General features: G+C 42.2%; 1 protein-coding gene across 6 annotated transcripts; it reads left to right on the forward strand.

Moving 5' to 3' along the window:
• The first annotated feature begins 1,182 nt into the window (after nt 1-1,182).
• On the forward strand, nt 1,183-14,874 carry LOC102931356 (caspase-8). Of its 6 annotated transcripts, none has more exons than XM_037912492.2 (10): nt 1,183-1,520; nt 3,883-3,961; nt 4,071-4,409; nt 5,104-5,209; nt 6,697-6,835; nt 8,816-8,875; nt 10,755-10,846; nt 11,583-11,694; nt 12,583-13,072; nt 13,990-14,874. In XM_037912492.2, the coding sequence occupies exons 3-10, from the start codon at nt 4,099-4,101 to the stop codon at nt 14,129-14,131; spliced, it is 1,452 nt and encodes a 483-aa protein (XP_037768420.1). In that variant the 5' UTR covers nt 1,183-1,520; nt 3,883-3,961; nt 4,071-4,098; the 3' UTR covers nt 14,132-14,874. The 6 variants fall into 6 exon arrangements, with proteins under 6 accessions (XP_037768420.1, XP_037768419.1, XP_043381194.1 ...); XM_037912491.2 differs by having other exon boundaries at nt 3,888-3,961; XM_043525259.1 differs by lacking the exon at nt 3,883-3,961 and having other exon boundaries at nt 12,583-12,741; nt 12,856-13,072.
• Nucleotides 14,875-15,470: the final 596 nt, after the last annotated feature.

The following is a 15,470-nucleotide window of genomic DNA, read 5'->3' on the forward strand; positions in this document are numbered from 1 at the left end:
GTCTGACCTCCTGCACAACGCAGGCCACAGAATTTCACCCACCACTCCTACAAAAAAACCTCACACCTATATCTGTGCTATTGAAGTCCTCAAATTGTAGTTTAAAGACCTCAAGGAGCAGAGAATCCTCCAGCAAGTGACCCGTGCCCCATGCTACAGAGGAAGGCGAAAAACCTCCAGGGCCTTCCAATCTGCCCTGGAGGAAAATTCCTTCCCGACCCCAAATATGGCGATCAGCTAAACCCTGAGCATATGGGCAAGATTCATCAGCCAGATACTACAGAAAATTCTTTCCCGGGTAACTTGGATCTTACCCCATCTAAAACCCATCACAGGCCATTGGGCCTATTTACCATGAATATTTAATTACCAAAGCCATGTTATCCCATCATACCATCTCCTCCATAAACTTATCGAGTTTAATCTTAAAGCAAGATAGATCTTTTGCCCCCACTACTTCCCTCGGAAGGCTATTCCAAAACTTCACTCCTCTGATGGTTAGAAACCTTCGTCTAAATTTCCTAGTGGCCAGTTTATATCCATTTGTTCTTGTGTCCACATTGGTACTGAGTTTAAATAATTCCTCTCCCTCTCTGGTATTTATCCCTCTGATATATTTATAGAGAGCAATCATATCTCCCCTCAACCTTCTTTTAGTTAGGCTAAACAAGCCAAGCTCCCTGAGTCTCCTTTCATAAGACAAGTTTTCCATTCCTCGGATCATCCTAGTAGCCCTTCTCTGTACCTGTTCCAGTTTGAATTCATCCTTCTTAAACATGGGAGACCAGAACTGCACACAGTACTCCAGGTGAGGTCTCACCAGTGCCTTATATAACGGTACTAAGACCTTCTTATCCCTACTGGAAATACCTCTCCTGATGCATCCCAAGACGACATTAGCTTTTTTCACAGCCATATCACATTGGCAGCTCATAGTCATCCTATGATCAACCAATACTCCAAGGTCCTTTTCCTCCTCCGTTACTTCTAGTTGATGCGTCCCTAGCTTATAACTAAAATTCTTGTTATTAATCCCTAAATGCATGACCTTACACTTCTCACTATTAAATTTCATCCTATTCCTATTACTCCAGTTTACAAGGTCATCCAGATCCTCCTGTAGGGTATCCCTGTCCTTCTCTAAATTAGCAATACCTCCCAGCTTTGTATCATCTGCAAGAGGTGTCCTGATTATGCTGCTTGCTGTGCTCCAACTCCCCCCTTTTTACTAGTTATTTGTTTTATTTTTACAAACTCTGTTTCCATATCTGCAATATTTGATTATTTGTAATATTTGAAATTGTAATGATGACAAGTTCCGGAATTGAACAGCTCTGTTGACATTGTGTAAATATCACAATTTTCTTTCTGTTGTCATTTAATTTAACCTACTACTGTAAATCACATGACAATACACTCAGTCTCGAGACCAGTCCTTTCCTGTTGCATGACTTCCTGTTGGGACTGAGAAGGAACAAGATCCAGAGGTATTTCATCCACTGAGCTGCCTGACCCCAAAAGTAAGTGAAATCCACATCCTTAACTTCAATATCATTTTATGTTTGAAGGCAATTGAGTTTTGCTAGGCCAATATCTCTTTCTAGTTTTTTCTCTTTCCCTGTTTTGGATTATAATCTAATGCCGGAAGACAATGGAGTTAGAATTTTTAGTACACTATCCGCACAGGCAGACATACACACATGCAGATATATGTATGCAGAATAGACAGTATATAAACTATAGTGTTCAAAGTTTATAGAAAGTTTTGAAAGTGAAAGTGAAATTAATTCCCTTTACCAGAAAGATCATTTTTATGGCTATAAATTGCTTATACCTTAATCTAGGGGTATGCATGTGTGTCAGAGGACACCTGTTCCCCCAATCTTAAATTGACAATTAACCATCAAGTGTGTATTCTCCTTTTTTTTTCAGAGAAGTAATAAATAAGATCAAGCAGTTGAAAGCACCGACTCCTGTCTGAATGACTCATGTGCCTATTCTCGTTAGTTTTCATATGGCCCAGAGGTGCAGAGTCTCATCTGTTTCTAAACTAATTTTGTATACATTTAAAAGAGAAATGAGGGTTGGGGAACAGAGCTTTAGATAGTGTGCTCTGTAGGACAGGGAGTGAGTTTTACTAGGTTTTTCTAGACAAGAATTTAAGGTCCTACTGTATAGTAACCAGTTAAAAGATTGCCAATTAACTCAAGTTAACTAACACGATTGTGAATGCTAATCCATACACTCAGAACTTTGCAGTTTACCTTAAAATGGGCCCTCAAGTCAACCACAAACGTTTGTGTCATGGAACAAATTATTGTAGAGTGTCTAGATTAGCATTTACAGTTATATTCATTAACTCAAGTTAATTTGGCAATCAGTCAACTCTGTACCTCAGAACCACAAACCCTGGTCTACACAAAGCTGCAGTGTGTTTGAAGAGAGCCAACTGCAAGGGGGGGATCCCAACCTCATGGTGGCGTTTTGGACACTGCCACCATACACATGGATTACTGACTTCTCTGGTAATCTGACAGTGGGAGGCTGGCTTGCTCTCCCAAAGGGTTGCCATACTAAATGTTCCCTCACAATTTCAGTCTCAGAATGGTGCCCAAATGAAAAAGACTGGAGGAGAGAGACCTTCCAAGCATGCTAAGAGGGGGTCCCCCACAGGGCCCACTCAAAGAACTTCAGCCACCTGATAGATTCTTTCTCCCAAACTCTCACCCTCCTCTGATATCCCTGGGTAGCCCTTCTGCTGTGCTGTCACAGAGGGAGCAGAGCACTGACTGGCACTCTCTGCAATGAGGCAGACAGACTAGCAGCATATGCTACTGTTCCCACACTATGGTCTGAGGATTTTTGGAGCCTCATGCTCCATATTCCCAAATTCAGAGGCCCATTCTAAATTCAGTACAGTAGAACCTCAGAGCTATGAACACTTCAGGAATGGAGGTGGTTTATAACTTTGAAATGTTCGTAACTCTGAACAAGACATTATGGTGGTTCTTTCAAATGTTTGCAACCGAACATCGACTTAATACAGCTTTGAAACTTTACTATGCAGAAGAAAAATGCTGCTTTCCCTTTATTTTTTTAGTAGTTTATATTTAACATGGTATTGAACTGTATTTGCTCCCCAACTCCCGCTGTCCGATTGCGTACTTCCGGTTCCAAAGGAGGTGTGTGGTTGACTAGTCAGTTTGTAATTCTGAGGTTCTACTGTACTTGTGTCCTGCCCTAACTGTAGTCCAGGACTGAAAATTCAAAGGTCACTGGGGGCTTTAGATGCACAGTGAAATGGGAAACATGTGGCTCCAGCCTCTACTAAAGCTTTGGAAATTATCAGTATGCTCTTTACCTGATCTGTAACTTACAAATGTGCAGCATGATAGTAATTAGCTTAGCTTGTAAGTGAGCTGTAGTTTGCAAGTGCTGGAGACAACAAGTATAAAGTGAATTATCTTTCCTGTCTAAACAATTGGAGTGGCCTGGTTGCAGGGACCTGCAGGGGCCAGACAAAAAAATTGTTTATAGAAGCAGTAGTAGCTTAGGGAAGCTTTTACTACAATTAAGACACCCATCTGTGATAGAGTAATGTCTGTGGGTCTCATTTATTGCTCAGACACTTTGTTGATTTTAGATCTAGGGGAAACAGGTGTCAGATATATGGATCTTGCTTCTGGGTAGCATTAAATCTCTAGAAAAAGAATAATGCTGACTTTCAAAAGAACAACAGACAAGATCTAGGAAAGAAAAAAGGAAGTACTTGCATGCAGCTAGGTTGATTCTGCTGCCATCAAACCCCAAACATCCTCCCAGGGAAAGCAGGAGGAGCTTGTCTCCATTACATTTTCTCTTACCTTTGCTTCTGTTCCCAAGTGCAGATTCCTAAAGCTGATCAATTGAAAGGGGACAAAAGAGACCTAACATCAAAACTATGATGGGGGGGACATAAGATGTATGTATCTATTTATTATGGAGCATTCCACGTGACGTGACTCCTTTGTAATTGTGTTGAACTGGCCCATCAATCCCATTGTTCCATCATCATCTCACTTTGTGTTTAGATCTGATTCCTCATCTCTCAGCCATAAAATGAGCGCAGATATATACAAGCTTCTCTTCTTCATCAGCGAGGAACTGGACTCAGAAACTTTGATGGCCCTGAAGTTTCTGAGTCTAGAGTACATCCCACTGAAGAACCAGGAAAACATTCAGGATCCCAAAGATTTCTTCCAAAAGCTCCAGAAGAAGGGACTGATAGAAGAGGATGATCTGTTCTTCTTAAAGGAGCTAATGTTCAGAGTAAACCGCATAGACCTCCTGACTGGTAAACTGAGCTCCAGCAGAGACGAAATGGAGAGGGAGCTCCAAATCCCAAACAAGGCAAAAGTTTCACCATATAGGTATGCAGTGTGGTAGTAAGGACTCTTTGGGGCCTCTTGGGCTTAAAAGACCCAGGTAGAGATGTTCTGTTATGTCCAGGTTCATTCTTGTTTCCTATCTGAATTGTCTTCCATTTTATCTCCCACACAAATCCAGGGAGAATTTTATACTTCTCAATCTGGCTCTGTGCGTCTTGCACACTTAAGGACTGGTATTTAGCTCTATGCTCTAATGCTATTGATTGTGTCCTTGGTACTATTCCGACAGAAGTGACATCTCCATTTTCCTAAAGAGACTCAGTCTCTGAGAATGTGTTTTTCCTGGATATTATCTCACAATCATAGTATTGTATTGTAACTAGAGAGGGGTCAAGCAGGCTTGGGGTTGGATTTGATCCTCTCAAATCCAGAGAGAGAGCCTGAGTCTTACCTAGGTTACTTGTAACCTGATGCGTGCTATGTACTGTCTCATTCCTGGAAGCACTGCCACTGAGTGCTTCCGAGAGCAATTGTTTTCACTTTGGACCACACCAATTTTCTGATACTGTGGTGGTGATCTTGGTCTTGGCTTTCAAGGATATTGTACATAGCAGTGATAAGGATGAAGCAAACCCTTTTACTGTGGACCAGCCTGTCAGGCACATGGGGCATTTAGGTAATCTTCATTTTGGCTAATTTGCTTCCTTTCTTCCCTCTCTCCTTCCTTTATTGTCAGGCAACTACTTTACAGAATCTCTGAAGAAATAACTAGTGAAGAAGTTGCCAGTGTAAGATTCCTGCTGCAAAAGGAGCTTCCAAAGAAGAAGCTTCAGGACAATGCTGTAAGAGCACTTGATCGTGGTGGCTTCTTGTGCAAAGTTGGTTTTGAGGCTATGGCTATGCTACACCTTACATCGACATAAGTTATATTGCTCAATGGTGTGGTTACCCACCCCCCTAAGCAATATAACTTATGCCGACGTAGTGCTGAGCACACCGGTGCTTAAGTCGATGAGAGAGCTACCGCCAGCAGGTGCTGGAGTAATTAAGCCAACGGGAGCTCTCTCCCGTCAGCTTAGAGCAGCTACACAGAGAGCTTACAGTGGCACAGCTGCATCAGTTCAGCTGCACCACTGTACAGTCTGTAGTAGCCATAGTTTAACTCCTTCCTCAAAGGAGGTAGAGAGAACAGGTGCATGTAAATCCCAGCCTGCAGTGGGGATGGATCATGATAAGATGATATTGTTCAGAGGAAGTGGAAGAGCTGTGAGATGGTCTCCATTAGAGAATGGGTCCTTCTTTCTCCCTCCTGTCTTAATCTCCTTTCCCCACCACTTTATCAGTCTTTCCCACATTCTCATTGTCTTATCCACACCATCCATCTCCCTGCCTCTGCCTCCCACAAATTCAGCACACTCCTTTTCTCTTCCCACTGCTTTCAGGGTATTGATGTTTGGGTGGCACCCAAAGGAGGAGGATGTGAGCTGGAGAAAAAGCACAGGGTTTGGGAGTCAGACAATCCTAAATTGTAATCCTGGCTCTGCCAATGACTCGGGTGGTCCTGGGAAAGTCACTTAACCTTTCTGTCCCTTTCCTTATTTGTAACACTGGATAATGTGCCTAGCTGCCTCCCAGGGTATGGTGAAGGTTAGATAGACAAATCACTATCTTTGAAGATAGAAATTGCTATGAAAATACTACATACTGTTCATAAGCACCCTTCCTGAGTTCATCCACAGGGCCTCTATGCTCTGCATTAAAACTCTCCCTAAAAGCCCCAAATCTGCTATGGTCCCCATGGGAAGATTAGCTGATACAATTACAAATTTGGGTAGTAATTAGGAATAATTGATGTAATGGAAAACCTACAGCAGTGTAACTAAATTGTTTTTAAAAAATCCGTCTTAGTTACGCATCTGGAATAGAGATGCACTTATCCAGGTTTATACCACACCTTTTTATTCTAGTTTAATTTAATTCGGTCAATTACTGGATTAAGCGAAACCAGTTTAAGAGTATCTACTTAGTGGTTTGCACTGGTTTAATGAAATCTGTTTTGTTACATATGTGCAGAAAAACCATATGTAAACCAGCCCTAAAATCCCTTGTTTTAGCTTAATTTATTTTCCCATGAGGTGGCTAATTCACATCTTGACACCCGCTACCACCTTCTAACTTGCTGTATTTCTCTTCCCCCCAATTCTCTGTCTGTTTCTGTCTTCAGCTTTTCCTCTCCTCAGAGCAGGGAACCTTGCCTTCCTTTTGGTTTGATGCCTAATATGTTGGGTGCTACCTAAAACTAATACATCAGAATATTTTTTTTAAACAGACAATATTGAAGCTCTTTATAGAAATGGAAAAAGCTGGGATAATGAATGAAACCAAATTAAAGGTGCTGAAGAGTATTTTACAGGAAGTTAGACCTGACCTGGTGCAAAAAATTAATACCTACGAAGTAGAAACACAAGGTAATGATTTTAAACTACCCATTTGAATATTCTTTTGACTGAGTCCCGAGGACCAAAGGAGGTGGTGATGAGGGAGACATTAGATGTCGTCTGCCCCCCTTAGGAACTATTGAAAAATTGTTCTGCCTAGTATTAATTTCTATGCTTTGACCAGTCTAGTTTTAAATGTCTCTAAGAGTGAGACCTGTACCGCTTCCCTTGGGAGACTAGTCTGTAGACTTACAGATCTTGCTGTCAGCGAGCTGCTAGGCTTTAACCTCCGTCAGCTAGCGGAAAGGTTGGAAAGAAGCATAACAGAAAGGGTTTGGAAGGGAGGCGTTTTTACTCAAGCCAGTGCCAAATGCTTTAAAACAGAAACTGGGACATTTCCAGCACTTCCAGTTACTGTGTTCTTGATGAGCTTTTGGGGCTGAAGCAATGACTTGTTCACCTGACAGGCCCAACGTTCAGGAAACAGTTAATGAGAGGCACCATCCAGCGGCCAGGGGAAAGTGGGAATACACAGACTTTTTTTCATAGCAGGTTCTCATTTGCATTTGGCACAGTCGTGTATGTTTCTCTGAGGCCCCCTGGACGGCTCTCAGAGCATTTGGACTCTTTCCCCCAGCCATTCTAAGGATGTACTTGTGAAGCATCACCTGTTTGGTGAGTAGAGCAGATAACGGCTCTGAGGCAGAGAGTGGCTGCGTCTAATCTTGACTATAAAAATTCTCCCACTAGCGGTAGCAACAGTGGAAGCACTAGTGTCAACAGAGCACTGGTGCTTTATCACCCCTTGTTGTCTAGTGCAGGGTAGATGTAATCAGCACAGTAACCGTCAGTGGGCACCTAAATGATGTCTGCACAATCGTGCTCCCCACTGCTGCCTCTAGAGGCATTGTAACAGTGGGAGATTTCCAGGAATTCTACTGTAGACCAGGACTGTAGCCAAGGGGGAAAATTATTTAATTCATCTCTTTAGATGGAGCAGGAGGGAGTCATGTTTTTCAGCCCTGTTGCCACTACAGAAAAATACTTTTTCAGCGCAGCCATGTTTAAAACGTGATTATGACTTATTTTTGCCAGTCTAGACAGTATAAAAATGTCATAACTAGGGATGTAAAACTGGTTAACTGATAAGCATCATTCTTATTGGTTTTTGGTTAACAATTAAACTCCGCTGCCAGCTCTGTGCCCGGGACATGGGGACGGCAGCTGGGACCCCAGGCGCGGGGACGGCAGGGGTGATGCGCTAAAACATGGGGGTGCTGCAGCACCCCTTGCACTCCTAGTTCCCTGCCTATGTGAACTTCTTAACAGTTAACTGTTTAACTGATAGAATTTTAATAGGTTACATGGTTACTATTTTAAACCCTATTTACATCCCCAGTCATAACTGTGATGGAGAATTATGTTTTAACCCTAGTAGATGCCTGTGTTACAACCATTTTTCACAATCCTGTTTAAATATTGTTATTTCTGTAGTATAGACAGGGCCTTTATCTCAGCCAGGGCAACAGAAATGGTCAACCTGTCAATGGGCTAATCCATCACCAGGAGGGCAAGAGGGGAACCCATTCCTGGAGGGGACAAGAAGAGAATCATCAGTCACTAACAGAAGGAGGGCTCTCCTCCAGCACCTAAAAATAAAACCTCGAGGGAACTCTTATTCAGAGGGACGTGACAAATATAGCGAAGAAGCTGCAGAACTGGTACAGCCACAGGGTTTCTTTCCCGTGTTGGAAACTGGTGTCAGTTGATCATGATCTAATGTATTGACAGTTTAGATAACTTCACACAGAGAGCGAGGCTCACCAGAATTGTGTGTGTACTGGATGAGTTGCTTTGTCTGCCCAGGCTGTTTGTCCTTTAAGACTTCAGGGTAGTTTCTGTTGAAGACTAGGCGTGTAGTAAACCTGATGCCTTGAGAATCTGGCTGCACTGAGACCTGGGATAGCCTCAGTTGAATTTTTCCATCATTCTTGTCTCTTCATGTTTCAGCCCCAGATGAATCGATCACAAGCTTGGAACCTTCTTTTCAGAGCCTGACAATTACCGAAGGTATTTTGTTACTGCTCCTTAAGTAGATTAATAAATTATAAGGGTAGAAGAGACCCTTGTGATCAGGTCTTGTCTTAAGGCCTGTGTTATACAGGAGACTTCCCCTGAATTAATTCCTGTATGAACTAAAGCACAGGCTCACTTAATTAAATGTAATTTAGCTAAGAGTCTGGTCACTGCCCTAAGTGTGAAGAAGTTTGTTACCTGCATTGTTTCCCAACTAGATTCTGAAGCCTGTATAGATTTCATGGTCAGTGCCACGTAGACTCGGCCTCTTGATTCATATGGTTAAAAATAGGACTAATCATCACTAACTAAATATACCTAAAAACAGCCTGATGTTAAGCAGTGGTAGGCCCATAGGTGCTAAGGTTATAGACGTTATCTAAGTGGTAAACAATGATGAAAATGTGAGCAGTTTGTCATGTTTTAGGGGTTGGAAGTTGTCTAACACTCTGCTCCAGCAGGTGATTCCATCCAATATTGTCCCCATTATTACAGTATCTGAGCCCCTGTGAGGTAGAGATGTACCATTGTTCCTACTTTAGAGGTGAGGAACTGAGTTACAGAGGCAAAGTGACTTGCCCAAGGTCACAAAGGAAGTCTGTTGCAGAGCAGGGAATTGAACGTGAGATTCCAGAGCCTCAGGCTAGTGCCTGAATAACTGAACTATGCTTCTGCGTCCACCAATTTTTCAGCTTCTGACTTAATTATCTCAGTGCCTCCTCCTACACTGTCCCCAGTGCATGAAACGCCCTTGCTGAGCTGATCCCCCTTTTAGTCCCTCCTGATTACCCACTTCTGTTGTGCTGCCTATGGAGAGATTCAGCTGGACTTCTACTAGGCTTTGCAGAATTCAGTTATTATTATTATTTTTAATAAATGTTCTCTTTAGAACATGCCTAGCACATTGAGGACATTGCAAATAATATTAAATGCTCAAGGAAGTGTGACAGATTAGCTGATGAGAGCTCGGACATTAGAAATACCGATGGGTTCAGACAGTTCATCCTCTAGCTCTATTTCTCAATGTTTCTCTCCTCATCCAGATTCTCTTTTGATTTTTTTCCAAGCAAACGGCATGCAGGCCGAAATCAGACAGGATCCATGCAGAGGGGAGCTTTATGCTTGTGCGTATCCCATTGCAGGATCAGGGCCTCAATGCCTCACTCTCCCTCCCCAAATAAAGCATTTTTCTTATTTAACTATCCAGGACTTTGCAGGAAATAGCAAATCACATCTATTCCCGACTCTGTGATTTCTTATCTGAATTGAAGAAACTCTCCTTTTATATTCCTTTTTATATTCTGGTGGAAATATGAAAATCTCCTTTTTATTTTTTTATTTTTTTTTTCAACTGCCTGGCAGCCATCGGTATATGCCTTTGGTTTCTGACATCTAGCAATGTTACAACAATAGTCTTTCTGAAACATTTGCTGCTGTCCCACTTCTGCTCCAAGATATTATTGTAGCTCTTTTCAACATAGTGTATAATGGATCTTCTTTTGAATTTAAATCCAAGAAAAATGGGAAGAAAATATTCCCTTTAAAAGGGTCACTTTTTTTTGTCCAACACTCACTCATAAGACAAAACTCGCTTTCCCCTGATAGTAGTGATCATTTGCAGCAGTTACATATTGACCAAGCAATCTATTGCAAAGCATCTTTCCTTAAAAAGGAAGCCCATCTGTGGATTTGCTGAGCTGGAGATAGCAAAAAATGAATCCCTGTCTAAAGATCCCTCAAAATGATGTGTGCACAATGGAAGCTAGTCCCCACCCCACTCCTTCAGATCAGTTGGATGCCATTTTTTATACTGAATTATGTTAAAGTTAAGACAGTCCTTTTGACTCTAAATCTCCTTTTGTGCCCCTTGTAGGTCATATTCAGCAGGAAGTTCCTTGCCCTAAAACATGTGCATTTGTGGACCCAGGTGAATTGGGAGCAAAGGAAGCAGTGTCAATGCCAAAGGTAAGAAATCCTGATGTTTAGCTTGATATTCTGCTCTGCTCCTGACCCTTATGGGCATAAATCCCATTTACAGCCCTCCCTACAATTGTTGGTGAGGCCCTAGGGAACCCTCATCCAGAATACAAGAGTAAGCCCCACCCTTTGCTGTGTTGCCTGAGGATCAACACCCCATTAGACAGAAAACAGAGCAATGTGTGCCACTGGGGGAGTGGGAGAGGGGAAGAGAACCACCAGGACACCCTGCAGCCAGTGGAGAGTTTCCGGCAGTCATGGTTAAGCACATCCGTCCCTCCCTCAACTCATGCTGAATCAATGGATAAGAACCAATGAACCCCACCAAGCAAAGGAAGGAGGGAGCAGGAATCTCAAAGGTAGCCCTCACCATGTGCTCTTGGGGGGAGAGGGGCGCGTTGGGCTGGGGACAAACACCTGCTCCCTTTCCCTCTACTCCAGAACAATAAACTCGCCATGGGGGAGGGAAGGAGTGCTCGGGGGAAGGAAACAGGGTTCTTATTTCCCCACTCCCTTCCATCCCCCTGCAGGCAGAGGCTAGAGCTGTCCCAGATTCACAGACTTCCCCTACACCGCTTCCCTAGCGCCCCAGCCTGTGGTATGTCTGTGGGGCTTAGATGAGGCGGGGTAACAATCGTCCCATTTCTCTTTTGGGTACCTTAAAACCCACAGCTCTTTATGTTGCTTTTACAGTCTTGTCATTACACTCTGTACATCTCTACAGCTCAAGAACCCCTACAGAATGGACAATAATCCTCATGGCTATTGTGTGATACTGAACAACTCTGATTTTAAAAACCCTGATGAAACCAGGACAGGCACAGACAAAGATGCTGGTAATTATTTTGCTTGTTGAACTACTGGGGGGGGGCGTTCTTTGTCTGAGGGAACCATTTAATCTACCCTTCGTTGTAGAATGGATAAGCTACTTGGTTGTCACTCTTTCCTTTCACAAGACCACTCTCACCAAGCTCCCTTCCCTCCATGGTTGGTCTGACAGACATGTCGGCCATTATGGCGTCGGAAAAGCAGTCTCTTCACTGCTAAAAAGGGTGGTCTTCTTACAGCTTGACAATTAATCCGTGTTAGCTCTTTCCCTATAACAGCCTAATGGAGAGACAAGTAGTTTTTACCTTGTAGTTGCTAGGTGAGGTCAACACTACACTCCCCACCTGTGGCTGACCTCACCTCCCTACACTGCAGTGACAACAGAGGCTGTCTCCGCCAGGATTTTACAGCCTGAGAGCTGACTCAGATTAGTTATCTTGCTGTAAAAACACCCCTTTTAGTCTCCTTGGCAATTCCCCCATTAGAATTTGTCTGTTAGAGCTATTCATAAGTATCTCAAATCTCTGTGCAGCATGAAGTTGGTGAAAGATGCTTAAGCAAACTAAACTCTCCTAATTTATGATGATTGATTTCTATGGAAGTAAAACCTGCTTTTTTCTGGGAGGACAGCATGATGCTCAAGGCAAAGGCATTGTATCAGGAGTAAATGAATAGTTGTGTATTTCTTGCTAGGGCAATATCATTTTTATCCAAGAGGACTGACAGGGTGTGGACAAATAAGGTGGGCTTCTTTGTGGGACTGTAACACTTTCTAAACTGCCTGACGGTGTCTGTTGTTCTCCAGTGCAGTGGCTACCGTTTCATCATCTTCTTCCCTCTCCTCTGTTTCTTTATGTTAAATGAGTGCCGACTCTCCCTCTCGCTTTTTCTCTCAGAGGCTCTGAAACAGGTCTTTGAGTGGCTTCAGTTTGAGACAATTGAGCACCGAAACCTAGAAGCAAAGGAAATCCATGAGACAATCAAAAAGTATAGCAAGAAGGACCATAGCAACATGGACTGTTTCATTTGCTGCTTACTCTCACATGGCGAAAAAGGTAAAGTATATGGGATAGACTGGAATTCTGCAGCCGTCAAAGATCTGGTCTCCTGCTTCACTGGATCTGAGTGCCCCTCGCTTGCTGGCAAACCCAAACTCTTCTTTATTCAAGCCTGCCAAGGTAAGACAGGGCAGAAAAGTATCCCAGTGGAAGAAGATTCTTCTCGACAGCTGGAGACAGATGCTTTACCCTTGCCTTCCATTCCTGACTGGGCTGATATCCTCATTAGTATGGCTACAGTGGAAGACTTTGAGTGCTACAGATACATAGAGAGAGGCAGCGCATTCATTCAGTGCCTCTGCAAGGAAATAGAGTCTTTCTGCCCACAGTAAGTACTACTCATATTCCCCATTTTAATAGCACGTAGAGGACTGATGAAGAGGTGGAATGCATTTGTCCCAGAAACACTTTCTTAAACTAGCTTAATAGAAACCCATTGACAATAGTACTTTCCACTTACTGTATATAGCACTTTGCATCTTCAAAGCACCACATGATCATTAATTAGACCTCACAACCCCTCTTTCACATTGCTAAATGTGTATTGTTATTCCTGTTGTACAAATAAGATTGACTTTAAGTGACTTGCCTGAGGTTACATGAATCAGCAGCATAGCCAGGATTGTATTGTTGGACTTTCAGGTGCCCAGTCCCCAGTTCAACCCTCCACACTGTGCTACCTCCCCAGATGTATCCTGTATAGAATTTTACAATATTAAATGACCAATGGGAATTAATGGGAGTCTGTGGAAGCAGGCAAATCTTTTTAGTAAAGAACAATGGCAAGAACCTCCCTTCCCTAGGCTGCTGGTCTATTAAAAAAAAGAATTGCTAGTGTTTTGGTTTAGAAATGAAGGGAAATGGTGTCTGGTGATAAGTCTTGTGTAGCATCATGGAGAGCAGGGGGAGGGATTGGATGATGTGTTCATCTGTTTCTCCATATTATCTAAATGCGGCTCCTAATCAGTACCGAGAGGGAAGACAAATGTCACTTGGTAGAAAAACTTACACTGAGTGGCCTTTCTGAAATTCTTTTTTCTTCAGATCTATGTGGAGTGTAATGGTTACATAGCAGAGTTTCCAACTGAGTGACTAGCCAGAAGTACAGGGAAGCCATTGTCCTTGCCCCAAGGGATCATGGTATCAAGCAAACATGGATAACTTCCCAAACCAGCCTCATAGGCCCAGTTGGAAACTACCATGTATTTCTATGTAACTTTTTTTTTTTCTTGTAATTTGTTTAAGGCGTATGGATCTGCTGACCATCCTGACACAAGTCAACAAAGAAATGGGAGAAAAAGATTTTAATGGGAAAAAGCAGATGCCGGAAATAAAATCAACCCTGCGGAGACAACTGATCTTCCAGATGTCAACGTCAGACAATTAACCAAAGAAATAAGAAGTCTGGGATACGCTACATTAGGAGCTACTTTTTGGGATGGATTCAACTTGCAGTTCCAAAAGACAAATGGACTGGATTTGCAAGGCAATGAGGGACCTCAGCACTCAGATCTCCCTCCCTGCAATGGCTCAGTGTCCTGACTTCCAGATCTGCAGCTGTCCAAGTCACCAAATGGCCTGACTATGTGTGTAAGTGAAGGGGCTGAGTGACTGACCTGCATCTGTCTACTTTAGCAGGAGGTGAGCGTGCTCAGCACCTTCTGGGATTGATCCCTTGGTCATGATTTCAAATGAAGAAGCACTCTGCAAAATCATGATTCCAAAACAATGAGGAAATTGTACAGTTTCCATTTGTCAATGTTATTCATAGATAAGGCCAAAAGGGACCATTGTGATCATCAGGGATCCTAGTTTTCTGTGATAAGAAAATCCTCAAAATTCTCTAGTAAAAAAACATGAAAATTCGTATTTTTCCACAATTAAAATCAAATGCTGAATTTTAGTTTCTCTAGCCACAATATGTATAGGTATCAGTTGAACGCAATGTTTTATTGACATATTTACAATTTTTAAGCAAGTTCAAAGCCTACCTGTGCCATCAAACACTATAATAAAATTAATAGAATTGCAATTTGTATTTTTTACTTGTACCAAATATTTGTATGTCTGTATTCTATATTTTCAGAAAATTGTGGGGGGGTTTTAATGCATAAACACTCGAATGATACGGTTACAGTGAATTGTTTCATTACTGTTGTTGATGGCCCTGCGGTTTCAGCCTCTTGTTTTCATTTCTTTTCATTCAGTTTATGTTTAGCCCTTTCCATGTGTTCTATAACTATCTGCCTTTGAATGTAATCTATAGCCTTGCTGCATACAGTACAGAACAGGACATTACCATCAACATGAAATTTTTCCTTGCCAAATGCAGTGAGACAGTTTTTAGGGGTGATTTTTTAAGTTTTTGGCCTCTTTTCATAACTTTAATTTCTCACCTCTGGAGGCTGAAGTGAAATTTGAGATGCATTAAAACGCAAACCCCTATATGCTGTTGAGTAACCTCTATACACTGGAAGCAGTTTATTGGAGAATGTTTAGCAATGTAAATTTAAAACGCATTCAAAAATCAACCACAAATGGGGGAGGTTGCACACATTGAATAAGTGACACCGGTACTTTCAGTAAAATGTAGTTAATAGTTAATGTTTTTATTTTTGCACAAAATGTAAAAACTGTTTTTACAGAAAATCTCTAAATTCCATGTTTTTCCATGGCAAATGGATTTCTAGAATCCCTGGTGATCATCTAGTCTGACCTCCTGTATT

This window comes from Chelonia mydas, chromosome 11 (genome assembly GCF_015237465.2).
Source record: "Chelonia mydas isolate rCheMyd1 chromosome 11, rCheMyd1.pri.v2, whole genome shotgun sequence".
Lineage (NCBI taxonomy): Eukaryota > Metazoa > Chordata > Testudines > Cheloniidae > Chelonia > Chelonia mydas.

Coding starts and splice junctions, on each gene's coding strand:
- LOC102931356 (XM_037912492.2), top strand. CDS start 4,099: ATGAGCGCAGATATATACAAGCTTCTCTTCTTCATCAGCGAGGAACTG. Junction 8,876..10,754: donor GAGCCTGACAATTACCGAAG/GTATTTTGTTAC, acceptor TGCCCCTTGTAG/GTCATATTCAGCAGGAAGTT. Junction 13,073..13,989: donor ATAGAGTCTTTCTGCCCACA/GTAAGTACTACT, acceptor AATTTGTTTAAG/GCGTATGGATCTGCTGACCA.